Below are 12,436 nucleotides of genomic sequence, written 5' to 3'. Positions count from 1 at the left end.
CCCCGAGCGGAATGCTTAAGTTTAGGCTCGCTAATGGCCCAGGCCCATGGAATATATTGGGCCATAATTGTCAGAACTTTGAGCCTTCTGTTCATATCTAGCGCGTATGCAGCCCAAAAGCAGCTGCTAGTCTTTCATATCAGGTGAGCAACAGAACAAGAGCAAGAACACACACTGTGCTCCGTTCTTCCGTCACTGAATCATCAGATGTTGACTTCCACACAGTGCGTGCTGCACATACGCTAACTGCTCAGTGTATACTAGGGTTTGCACCAATTCGTAATCCGTGGAAACCAGCCAGCATCTCTGCCTTCTTTAACCCTTTGCTCAGGGCGTGTGGAAATTAAGTTTTGATACGGGAGCATTTTAAGGTGAGCGCTGGCATGGCTTAACTCCTATTTGGAGTCTGATTTTGGCCCTGACAGGTAGTAGTCAACCGCTCCAAGTCGATTTGCAACAGCCATGGTTCGATTTTTCGTTTCAAAAAGAAGAAGAAAAGCCATGGTTCGATTTTCGTATACGCTAGGGCTGCTGTTAGTGGAGTACCAGCGGCCCAATGCACCTAGTAGCTTGATCCCTATGATGCCCGTTGTCCAGTCCGAACTAAAAAGGCACCAGGCAGCACACCTTTCAGCACGCATGAAAACCTTGCAGGTTACACCCGTACAAGATCGGTTCTCGACACCTTGTCTTGTACATAAAGTTGGTGAACAGAACTACGATTGGTATGTCCGTAGAGCTTATATATAGTAGTCATTAGTCAATTTGCGTGTCATCACGGTACACGGTTAATTTCGTTTAGAGTGGAAGGGAGGGACCAATTGTACATTGTATAAGCTTTGATTTTCCTAGCAACCACAATGACGAGATGGCCGAGTTGGTCTAAGGCGCCAGATTAAGGTTCTGGTCCGAAAGGGCGTGGGTTCAAATCCCACTCTCGTCATTTGGTTTTTTGTGTTTTACTATTATTTCCTTCTCTGTTTTGGTTTTTTGTATTTTATTATTTCCTTCCCTGATATCCGACAGGCTACAGCTTTATTTTCTCTGGAGCTTTTTTTGTTGTATGAAACGTTAAACTAAAGTTCGATCTCAGCACAAGATGTGCTCACCCTATCCGTTGATGTTCTTGCAGAATTCCGTACAAGTGCCAGTCTGCCACTGAATCAATAGTGCAATGTGAATTGCACTATCACAGCAGAAGGAGCAGTTATTCCGAAGAGGCAAAGAGACCTAACATGAGCTGAGAAAGAAAATGCCGTCGCGAATGCATAGCGCATCCAGCACCCGTGTTCGTCAAAAGTACCATTAAAATAAATCTTGGACCTAAACCATTCAGCCCAGGAAACATCAGAGAGGCACAGCTCCCCTCCTATCAGCAGGAGCAGCCCAATGGTAAGTATTCAGTAGGCCTAATGCGCACTGATCAGAGGCCTAGGTCGGCCAAGCCTCCGTCCAATTTTGTTCATGGGCTCCATTACTTTACGCGGGACCATACATACGGTGGCAGAAACCACGATTTTGCATGTTCCTCCTCGCCAAAATTGTATCTAGATACAGAACGTGATTGGTTGCCTAGAGGAGCGAGCATACCCGCACCAGCTAGCCAGGCTCTCCCAAGCTAGGCTCGGCCTATGCTAATGGCTGCTTGTTTGTCCAGAGGCAGGACATGTAGGAACGGTGCTTGGTTGTCTATTTGTCAATTTCCCATTGGCTAACTTTTACCTTCTCGTAGGCCCATTTGCGCCAGCCAAGCTTGAGGAAACGGTCGTGAGAATTCCCTGGAGGGTTAGAGCATCTCCAACAATAATAGCCAGCTGCTAGCTATCTGATTGCATGCAGTACTTTTCTATTCAATAGCTTCTCTCCTCTATGGAGCCCACCCACCCTCTTCTCTTCCTCTCTCAGTCCGTGAAAACTGGACCTCTTTATTGGTGCGAGACCAGCAATGAGATACTAGCTAGCTGTCTTCTCTCTCTGCTTACTCTCGATCTCACCTCCACATCAGCAAATATTCGACGTCAGCTGGTGACGTAGCTGCCCGTTGAGGGCGCCTTAGAGCCTGGCTGCGGAGGCGATTTTGCACGCGGGGATCTGGTCCGATGGTTGGATCAGGCAACTAAACTAGCAGTTCCTGCATCTCACGAGCTTGGTTCAACCTGCTGCATGAAAACAATCGTCCCTGTAATAACATATATGTAGATGGATAACAAAACTATACTACTGCAGAAATGTTTGCAGAGGCGGATAAAAATCGATTTGAAGCGGTGGGGGCGGTGCTCGTTCCTACTTCTCGTAGGTACAAATGCTGTTTGCAGGGACGGGTAACGCGTCCGCCCCTAGAAAACCATTTCTAGGGGCGGTTCACGCCCTCACTCGCCCCTAGAAATCTACTTTTTCTAGCGACGGGTGAGCCCGTTACCCGCCCCTGTAAATGGTATTTTTAGGGACGGGTGAGGCCGTGGTCCGCTCTTGAAAATGGGTTTCCCGCTCTAAAATTGGTTGATTTGGAAGCAACCAAGCCAAGATACGCACGAGACCATTGAAACTACCGTCTGACCAACTGTGCTTAGCATTTAGAGTTAACAGCTTAAATATGAAACGGAGAACGGTCCATTGTTTTGGATATACTTTAGATCGCTCGTATATATTTTCCTCTGCTAATTTTTTCACCATCTCGAAGTTCGTCAACCCATTAACACTACCAAACCAATAGCTCTGCTTTGGTGTGACACAACAACTAGCTCAGGAAATCACCTTCATCAAGTTCAGCGTCACTACTATCATCACTGCCACCATCGATGGCCCCCGTCGACACCATCACTATAGCCTCCACCATCATCTTCATCATCGCTGCCAGCATCGTTAAAACCATCATAAGCATCAAACAATCTATTAAACTCGGCGTCTTGTATGATTTCATCAAGCGGATTCTTCGTCGGAGGGGTGCTTTCTCGCCATGATAAGTCTAGAATGTGTAATTCTCAACAAAACCACTCACCAACACATGCGATTTGATTATAGTTGTGTCGCTAAATACTCTCATATTCTTGCATATTTTTTATGGGCAAGATATCCTATCTTCTCATTTTTCACGTGGTTTTTCACAGTTTAAATGAATTTATTAAGTTCTCCATGGAAATAGGCATCCGTCCTTCGTGCTTTGTATATTTATATCCTATCCATCTCTGAACACCAAGAGATAATTTAAATAGCTTTTAAAACAAGTAAAACAAACTCTTCATTCAATAATTTGAAAAAAATCAATTTAACATGTAAAAACTAAAAAAATCAGAACCTAATAACTAAATTTTGTTGAAAATAACTATCATAATATAGAAAAAAATAAATCTTCTTCTCTCTCCTTCATGGATCTAGGAATTTATTTACTTAGAAATAAAGTTAAAACATAAAGATTGCACCCAAATGATTATATAATCTTGTTTTTCTATAAAAAAATCTAACTTCATCCAAAAGTTTAAGTCAAATGGAGACCCCAATGGCAAATCCACACCATAGAGATCTAGATCTAGTCAGAGGTAAGAGAGCTCCATTTGAGTCTTAGAAAAGATATGGAGTTAGCATCAAGTTAGCTCCTAGAGCCTCCAACTCGAAGGAAATCAAATTTAAAACCTTCCTTCCTATTTTTTTTGTTTTTTTAGATTTTCAAGCAATACCTTCCCAAGCAAGCAATGAGCTGCTGGGAGGAGAATGAAGCCACTGCCCATATATTTATGGATATTTTTAGGGGTGGGTGATGGCGCCACACGCCCCTAAAAATATATTTCCATAGGTGGGTGGCGCCATCACCCGACCCTTAAAATGACCCCTATTTTTAGGGACGAATGATGGCATCATCCGCTCCTATAAATCCTATATTTAGGAGCAGGTGACGCCATCACCGCCCCTGAGGCTCAATTTTAGGGGCGGGTGATGGCGTCACCCGCCCCCTAAAGATGCATTTCCAGGGGCGAATGTAGTGTTATATTAATCCTGCTCTTTTTTAGGAACAGCTTACATTTTGATCCGTTCCTGGATAAAAAACGGTGTGTTACTACAAATCGTCTTTTAGCAGTGCTATATATGGAGTACTAATCTCGCTCGTAAAGGCCGGCAGCAGGCGTATGACATATGAGATGCTTCTACGAAAGTGCACCGAATTTAGTGCCTTCGATCCACTTCAGGATGTCCTTCTCTTGGACACAGTGGCAGAACACAACGGAGGCTAAATTGAGCTCCAACCTCCTTTCAATGGGAATTTTCCATTGCATATCTCCGTGCATGCTTGCACACATGCAAGAGTGCTCTCTATTTCTTATTGGGCCTGTTTTCGACTTTAGACTCAGGCCGATGCACGTACGCACGCTAATTCAGGCCCATCTTCATCTAAGTTGTCAATCTTGCTTGGATGATGGGCAACTTTTGCGGCCGTGCCACAGGCTAATTTGTATGGGCAAGTATTTTACTTATCGTGTGGGCCTAAATTCACACTTCCATATTCAGAGCAAGTAAAGATCTTGGCCGAAATCCAAGTCCGATTTTATACCGCAGAAGAGGTCTTATTGGGCTGAGCCATCAATAACCTTATGGGAAGGTTCTTCTTCTTCTTCTTCTTCTTCTTCTTCGCAACACTGACCTTGTTGATTTCATAGCTTTTTTCCTTTCTCGAAAATATTATAGATACGGATACTCCCGTATACATGTACGCTGATCACTGAACACACGGAACATCCAACCCTATAAATGCATATCACCAAAATTCCGACGAGCATTGGCAGATGATGTTACTGCTGCTGTGCAGTGCAGCACCTAGAGCTTACTGGCTCAATCATATCTGGGATTAGAACGGCCAGCCATCTCATACATGCGAGCATCTGGATCAGAGATCAGTCATGCCCATGCGGCTGTCCACCTGTGGCGGCGTGATGGGAATGGGGTTCATGGGCAGCGCCCGGGAGCTGTCCTCGGCGAACCGAACACGGATGTATGCGATGCACGCATGGCGCGGCCCTGCCGACGGTAGCGACACACCACGTACCGGTCGATCGGCTCGCTCACATGGCGCGGGACAAGTCATCGTCATTAAAAGCACGCGGACCGGGTCGGAAGCAAACACCGACAAAAACCAATCAAGGCTGGGCTCGCTCCCCGGCCCCGACCGTTAGCCGGTCGTTATAATCCCGGACCAACCTCGGCCGGCCGGGCCGCCCGGTCGGGCCGGTAGTTACTGGCCCCCACCCCGCTCCGTGCGGCTCGGCTCGCCGTGGACAAAAACGACGATCGCACCAGCAGCACGGCCTCGCCCGCCGTCTGGTCTCGGTCGGCCGGCCCCATTCCCGCACCACCCGCCCGCCCACCGGGAGCTCGGACTGGACGCCCCACCCGCCGCGGCCAGCCGGCGCGCCGCGCGCGCGGCAGCGACGACGCGAGGCCCCTCGCGTCCGCGGCCGCGAAAGCGACGCCGATGGCCGCCGGCCGGCCGGTCCATCGGTTGGATGGGCCACGGGCTGGCGACGTGGACGGGTGGGCGTCGGAGCTCGGGCGCACATGGGGAGCCGGCCGGGCCGGTCCGTGGCCGCTTTCACCCACTTGAATGCGCGCGCGCGCGGCCTCCTCCTGCTGCTGACGGTTGAGTGGTGCCGCCAAAACCCCATTAAATGCTGGTGCTGGGAACGGGTTCAAATCTCGGACAACGAAACGTCGCTCGGTTCGGCTCGTCTGATACTCGTACTCGTACCGGGGTCTAGGGTACCGCATCGTCAGGTAGCAGCTGTTGCAGTGTGTACTGGTCCCCCGTGCCGTTTCGTGCAGGCGTTTCTGCTGTCAGGGTCCGAGCTACTAGACTCCGCTAATTAGTTGCTGCAAGTTGCAACGACGACGTTGGCTGAGTAGTTCGGCCGCGGGGACGTCCGGCGGCGCCCCCTCAATCAGCCAGACGCCTAGGCCAAAGCGCTCGGCTTCGGCACGGGGTCATTGAACGCGCACGAGCTGCCCCCAGCTGCAAACCGGAACGGACTTCGCGTAGCGGTTTAGGTGTGTGGCGCACACTGAGTTAATGATGGCGGCATCTCGATCCTTCTCTTCAGCAGCATGCAGCTAGCTAGGTAGCAGACCCACGCATGTGAGCTGGGAACAAAGTTCCCGGACCGGCCACGATCAGCGCGCGCATCACATCACGTCACCACCCCTAATAATCGGGGGCGATCACGGGGCCCCGTGATTACCGAGCACGCCACGGCGCTCGCCGCCACCGCAGCCGTCCGCGCGCCCCAGGGCTGTGCGCTTCTTTCCTGGCCGACCACGAGTTCGAAGGAACCTGCCACGTGAGCTTGTGTGCCCGCTTCCTTGCTTGAGCTTGCAAGCGATGGCCATCGTCTGAACTCGGCTGCTGGGCCTAGCTCCTAGTCATCGCTGCGCTCCCCTGCTCCCACAAGTTGAGCTACCGCGCATGTGATGGCGTGATGGGCGGGCATGCGACTCGGGGACGGCCGGGGAGCTAGCTAGCATGGACGACGCGCGCATGACGTGGGGCCTGTATCATGGCGCCAATTCGGCCGTCCGCGCCCTTGTTTTCTATCTCTGCTAGTAGCTAGCTCCGTGGGTGGACAGAAGGAATTCCGGACTCGGACTGAAATCCCGTTTATTTGGGCGTAGGCTGCAGGCTTCGGTTATTCTGATCGATCCTGAATCCTGATGCTAGCTGCCGACCGGCCTGCATTTCTTTTGTCTCCGGATGCCGTCCAAACATTCCGTCTGCCAAGTAGCAGCAGCGAAGGAAGCTAGCTTGGTGGCACGAACGAAAGGACACCTGAAAACAGGCCCCGATTTTGGGTCTCCGAGTGCTATCATTGAGCGTACGTACGTGCGCAGCAACTTGATGATCCTATCTACTAGTATCATGCATCATCATCTCCGGCATGATATCATGGAGTGCCATACAAGTTTCGTCACTGCTAGCTAATTATAGTCAATTGCGGCCATGGCCACAGCACATTCATGTTGCACGTACAGCCGTACGTGCCCAAGAATACCGCAGCCACTGGAGAAGGCGTCGAGCCACGGACGACGTGCGCACACAAGACTGTAGCTAATCTCCCCGAGTAACTTGCGGCACACCCCGGGGAAACAACTTGCCGGGACGTGGCAAGCGACGCCGCCGGGAGAGACAAGAGGGCCGAGAGCTCAGTTCGCGCGGCGGGGCCGGCACGAGCGTGCGGGTCCCGAAGATCCGCGGCGAGAGCGGCGGCGTCTTTGCGTGCCGGGGTACGGGTTTCTTCCGAGCCGGCGGATAGATAGCGGCAGTCGCTCTCGCGGTGGCCCGCACCTCACATGCGCGCGGCGCGGGCGACCGGCGCCGGCCGTCGGCGTCCAGCCTTTTCGTCGCCCCCCGCACATGCGGCCCCGTGGCTGCGCCCCCTGGTCAAGTTGCCCCTCGTCGCGTCGCGTTCCGGGGCTTCCTTCTTCTTCTTTCTACCGGTCGCTGCTCCGACAAGAAGAGATAAAATGGCGGCCTGGTGGGGGTGGATATATGGCTGGTACGCGAGATACGCGTATCTCCAGTTTATCCATACAGGGAAATGAGGATGAAAAATGGTGAATAGCGCGCAGTTTGATTGGTGTATTGCATTTTTTTTTGGGGTTTGCCTTCAGTTGTTTTTGCCACTTGTTTCTCGAAAAACTTCAGCCAGGTGATGGAGAACTGAGAAACATTCAATAAAAGTATGACCTCCTCGAGGTGTTCAAGGGGGGCGTCAAGTACAACCCTGTGCTTCTATCTCTAAAAGCTGTATTCTGTTTGGATCCTCTCATTTTGGAGAAATTGAAATCCACCTAATAAACTCGCTATTTAGCTTAGAATTTAACATCACTACTTTCTAAAATTTAGATATAAGCCTATCATAAATTTATAGAATTTTATAGGATGAGAGATGCAAATTGATTCTATACACCACCGAGCTATGTTTCTATTCCATAACTTATATCACGCTCTTCGGCTCACTCCATTATTATAGAAGTATAGCACATAAGTATTTCTCTTATATGGCCTGCAATAGTATGCAAACATATTCTGTATATAATCATATTAGCTTAATAGATTTTTGTCTAAATTATGATTATTAGAATGGAATTCAAGGTTCCAAACGAGACCTCAATATAAAAATTAAGCGTCGGGGCCAATAGCCAAACTATTTGATATTTCCCTATGAATATGCTTTCTGAGCAACTATATCTTTTATAGAACAATATGGGCGCACTCCTCTCGACAATTTATTTTACAATATTATCCTTCTATCAGCATTAAAAATGAACTAAAACAGACATTGCTGTCAGTTTGTTTTTAGAGATAAAAACAAGTGTCCAAAAAGCAGTGAGGGTGGTAGCGTGCTCATCCATGTGTATTCTGCGAGGATCATGGCTCATGAAGCGGCCAGCGCAACGTGCCCCCAAATTTTCCCCTGAATCACAGATCCATCCTCGATCATCGCTACAACACTTGAGGAGCTCGATCGCCATTTTTTCTTGAGCATACAATACGTGATCGTGTTTACTACCATTCACTGACGACGCAGCCGAAGTCGGCTGCTCGTCGTCGAAGCTTCTCTTAATTGCAAGTCAGCCATGTTAACCTGGGGCTTAGCGCCTGCAATCACGGCGCCAATCCAGTGGGGCCGTACGAGTAGTTTTTTCAGCGACGATTTCTTGAAAGGTCCCGCATGAAAGTAAGATCCGCGCCCATGATTACTTGGGGGACTGGCGGTTACGGAATCGGTTGCGGAAAAGGTTTGGCGGGAAAGGGACTCTTGTTGGGAGAGATCTGCAGAATCGTTTGCTTTCCAACACCAACGAACTTGTCACTGTAATATAGGAGCAGTAGAGTAGGGGGTAGTGTTGTTTCCTTTGTGTTTTGGATCGAAGCGAGAACTTTAATGAGCTTTTCTCAACCGCCAAATCTGCTGCAACAATCTCGGGGAGAAAAAGGCTTATCGTAAACAATCCTCTGAATCTCTGCTGGTGGGTGGCTGTACGTACTATGAAGAAAAGAGGTGCGTGCTCTCCGAGTCAGCTACAGACCATCCTGTACCAGAATACTGACCAGAATCATCTAAGTGGAAAGTCAATCCATTTATGGGCCACTGATGCCCTGCACATCGTAATTCGTGAGAACAACATAATACTACTACATTGGGGTTCTCATACTTCAGGTTTTTATCGTAGATGGAAACAGATACACAGAGGATGGAAAAAATTTAGGATGTAAATGTAGTTAAACCAGTAATTACGCCGGAGCAGTGAGCGAATGAGCTGAAATGCACGAGAGAGAGAGAGAGAGAGAGAGAGAGTCCAGTTTTCAGACAGCATGCTAGTTAATATATAGCAGCACACGTACTGTATGTATAATTTATAACCATAATCTTCTGGTTACACACTGGTAATGGTAGAGTGACAGTGGGCGGGAGAGCACACGTTGATGCTTGCCTCCTCTAATTTCCCACACCCCTTCAGGACACACGCACAAACACACCAACAACGGAACCGAGGTGAAAAATCCTCAGCGCAATTGCCAACGGCGGCCACTATAATCGATCCGATCGACGGGGAGCACGCAGTTAGTACTGGACGTAGGAGCGGTAGTTGGTGTTGGGGATGTAGTTGTCCGGGATGATGTTCTTGGCCACCAGCTGCTTGCCGGACTCGTTGGTGATGCGCAGCGAGTAGGGGCCCTTGAGCGGGCGGTTGGGGTCGATCCTCCAGATGGATCCCCAGGACTCGTGCATCGGCTCCCAGTGGCCGGAGTTGTGCTGCATGATGTCCACCTGCACCACGTCGCCGTCCTTGTCCTCGAACTCGACGAGCACCGCCAGGTACATGGGGTTGGAGCCGTGCTGGACGACGAAGTTGATCGTCAGGCCGGGGAAGTTGCACGGAACCCTGCAGCACCAGAGACAACGGCCGAGAGAGATCGGCGGGTTAATTTTCACAAAACGAGAGATCGAGGAGTGAAATGCGCGTCAGAAATGGTGGTGGTGGTGGTGCAGGCGGCGGACCTCCTGAACTGCATGTCGATGATCCCGGCGTGGCGGAGCTTGTCGTTGAGGCCGTAGTTGGCCATGGAGCCGAACGCCGTGCCGCTGAGGTCGAAGTGGTACTTGGCCACCGGGTAGTAGTTCATGTCGGTGATGACCACAGTCTGCGGCACGCCGGAGCAGGCGGGGTGGTTGCTCTTAAGGCACCGAATCTGTAAAAGCCAGGCGCGACAGGGTCAACGGATGCACGTTCCTCCTAGCTGCCCATCATCAAGATGAGCAATCTGTGGGGCGCTCGCTAGCTACGGACGCTACATGCTGGCGTCTTTAATTTGACCAACCAAATAAAATGACTGGGCGCCAGCACCAACTGTGCTAATCTGGCATGTTCGGTGGGCGCCGTGGTGGTCAGTACGCAGTAGTACCTGGTAGCAGGAGCCGCAGCCCTTGCCGTCCTTGAAGATGGGCTCGTTGCCGCAGGACGTCATGGAGGAGAAGGGGTACTGGTTGGTGTGCTTGAAGCCGCACGCGCCGCCTGGCAAGATTAAGAACCAAGGCATGGCAATCAGGCAATGGCATGGGGGTGAGCCGCATTGCAATTTGCACAGGACAAACGGAGAGGCATCTTGGCACGCGGGGGTTCGTCCTTACCGTTGTCGTCGGGGCCGGCGCCGGTGGGCGCGCCGTACCAGGTGGCCTTGGCCGGGATCCAGCCGCCGCTGTAGGACAGCAAGGATCTCTCCTGGGAGTCGGAGGCGTTGGTGGGCTGCTGCTGGGCGCGGGCGCCGCAGGCGGCGATCACGGCGAGGAGGAGCGCGGCGAGCGCGGCGGCCCTGAAGGAGAAGAGCGCGGCGGCCATGCTTGCAGCAGCCAGGAAGGAGGAGCTTCAGCTAGGCTGTATGTATGAACAGCTAGCTAGCTAGCTGCTGCTTGGCACCACCACCTGCTGCTGTCTGGTTTGTGCTGGGATGGTGTGAGGCGGAGGACATTGCCGGGGGGTATTTATAGGCGGGACAGGACAGGAAAGTGGTGGCGATGGAACTACCAATCGGCCGGCCGCGGCGTCGTCGATGGTCGCTGCACCCGACGTGCGCCTGGCCCGCGTTGGAGGGAGCTATAGGCCTGAGGCTGGCTCATCGTCGCGAGGTCCGTCGCGTCACATGGCCACCGCGCGAATCATGGAGGAAGGGAAGGTGTCGGTTCGCGGGCGCAGACCATTATACAATTGCAATCGCATCTTGGCAGTTATGGGCATGTTACCTGCAAATAATTCGCGCAAATAATCTAGTTCAGATCGAAATGCCCTTGGCGTCGAGCTCGTTTGAAGTTGGATTGGGAGGGGGGACGGCGGGAGCCAGTACAGACTACAGAGCTGCAGGCGAGTTACGTACGATGCATGGATAACCTTAGCATCATTTTAAACTGAATTTGTTGATCCGATGCAGTGTCTATGCAGATGACAGGTATGTGCATCCGCCAACTAGTTTTTAGACGAAAGGATGATGAAGCCTGTCGGCCTACCGGCCAGTCTGAACTCGTTCCCATTTCTGAAGGGGCAGAACAGTGGGACTCTGCTACTGCAATTCCACACACCGGTACTAGTATAGTACTCCTATATGGTAGTTACTAGGCAGTAGCTTCTAAAGTGAACACGATGAGGAAGTCAACACTGACTTCAATCATATTCTAGGACTTGGGAAACACGACTGTACTGACTTTGGCTTCTGACGGATGCCAAGAAAATTAAATTGAACATCTTTAAGATACGTCGTAGTCACTTTAACTATGCAGCTAGATACTGTAAGTCTGTACTTTGTGCACTAGTAAGTCTCAAGGGGTAGGTATCTGGCGCACTACAGCACAAGCCACATCTAGTGCACGACACATATATGTGCATTTTGTGAATTTAACTAGTGTAAATTTTCAGAGAAAATTAAATATGAGATGCACAGGAATATATTGGAGAGGTCTGTGCATATGTACACATATGATACGAACTCATGCACTTAGGCTAATCCAAGTGCAAGTTTTATAGAGGTTTCATGCGCATTAAATACAGTGTCACATCAGCATTTGCGATGATATGGCAAGGTAATTATGAAGAAACAGGAGGGAAGGAGTTTCATTAGGATGAAACTGTGTTTACACTGGTTCCAAGACTATGAAATTTGTTGAAACTTGCATTGGAGGCTATAGAGTTTCATTTCATACAGTTACGCCCAATCACATATCTCACAATTAAATACTATAGCTAGTCTATAAAATAGTAAAATGAAAGTTTACATTGGGGGGATCTTGTTTCATTCTTGGAAGTGGATTGGGCTAAATCCAAATCCAATTGGATTTTGGCAAATGGACTGTATTGAATTTGGATCTAGTTGGATATAGACATCCATTTGCTATCCAGAAAATAG

General features: G+C 50.2%; 1 protein-coding gene and 1 non-coding gene across 2 annotated transcripts; one reads left to right on the top strand and one right to left on the bottom strand.

Moving 5' to 3' along the window:
• The first annotated feature begins 862 nt into the window (after nucleotides 1-862).
• On the top strand, nucleotides 863-943 carry TRNAL-AAG. The gene has a single exon. It is a non-coding gene; the product is annotated as a tRNA-Leu (tRNA).
• Nucleotides 944-9,359: 8,416 nt separating this feature from the next.
• Nucleotides 9,360-11,007, bottom strand: LOC112874130 (expansin-B3-like). The gene is made up of 4 exons (XM_025937306.1): nucleotides 10,674-11,007; nucleotides 10,448-10,557; nucleotides 10,044-10,234; nucleotides 9,360-9,927 (listed from the first exon to the last, which is right to left on the bottom strand). The coding sequence occupies exons 1-4, from the start codon at nucleotides 10,879-10,881 to the stop codon at nucleotides 9,606-9,608; spliced, it is 831 nt and encodes a 276-aa protein (XP_025793091.1). The 5' UTR covers nucleotides 10,882-11,007; the 3' UTR covers nucleotides 9,360-9,605.
• Nucleotides 11,008-12,436: the final 1,429 nt, after the last annotated feature.

This window comes from Panicum hallii, chromosome 9 (genome assembly GCF_002211085.1).
Source record: "Panicum hallii strain FIL2 chromosome 9, PHallii_v3.1, whole genome shotgun sequence".
NCBI lineage: Eukaryota > Viridiplantae > Streptophyta > Magnoliopsida > Poales > Poaceae > Panicum > Panicum hallii.
Note: the sequence above shows the minus strand (reverse complement) of the source record. Positions and strands in the feature narration are given on the sequence as shown.

Coding starts and splice junctions, on each gene's coding strand:
- LOC112874130 (XM_025937306.1), bottom strand. CDS start 10,881: ATGGCCGCCGCGCTCTTCTCCTTCAGGGCCGCCGCGCTCGCCGCGCTC. Junction 10,235..10,447: donor GCTGCGGCTCCTGCTACCAG/GTACTACTGCGT, acceptor TGGCTTTTACAG/ATTCGGTGCCTTAAGAGCAA. Junction 9,928..10,043: donor ATCGACATGCAGTTCAGGAG/GTCCGCCGCCTG, acceptor CTGGTGCTGCAG/GGTTCCGTGCAACTTCCCCG.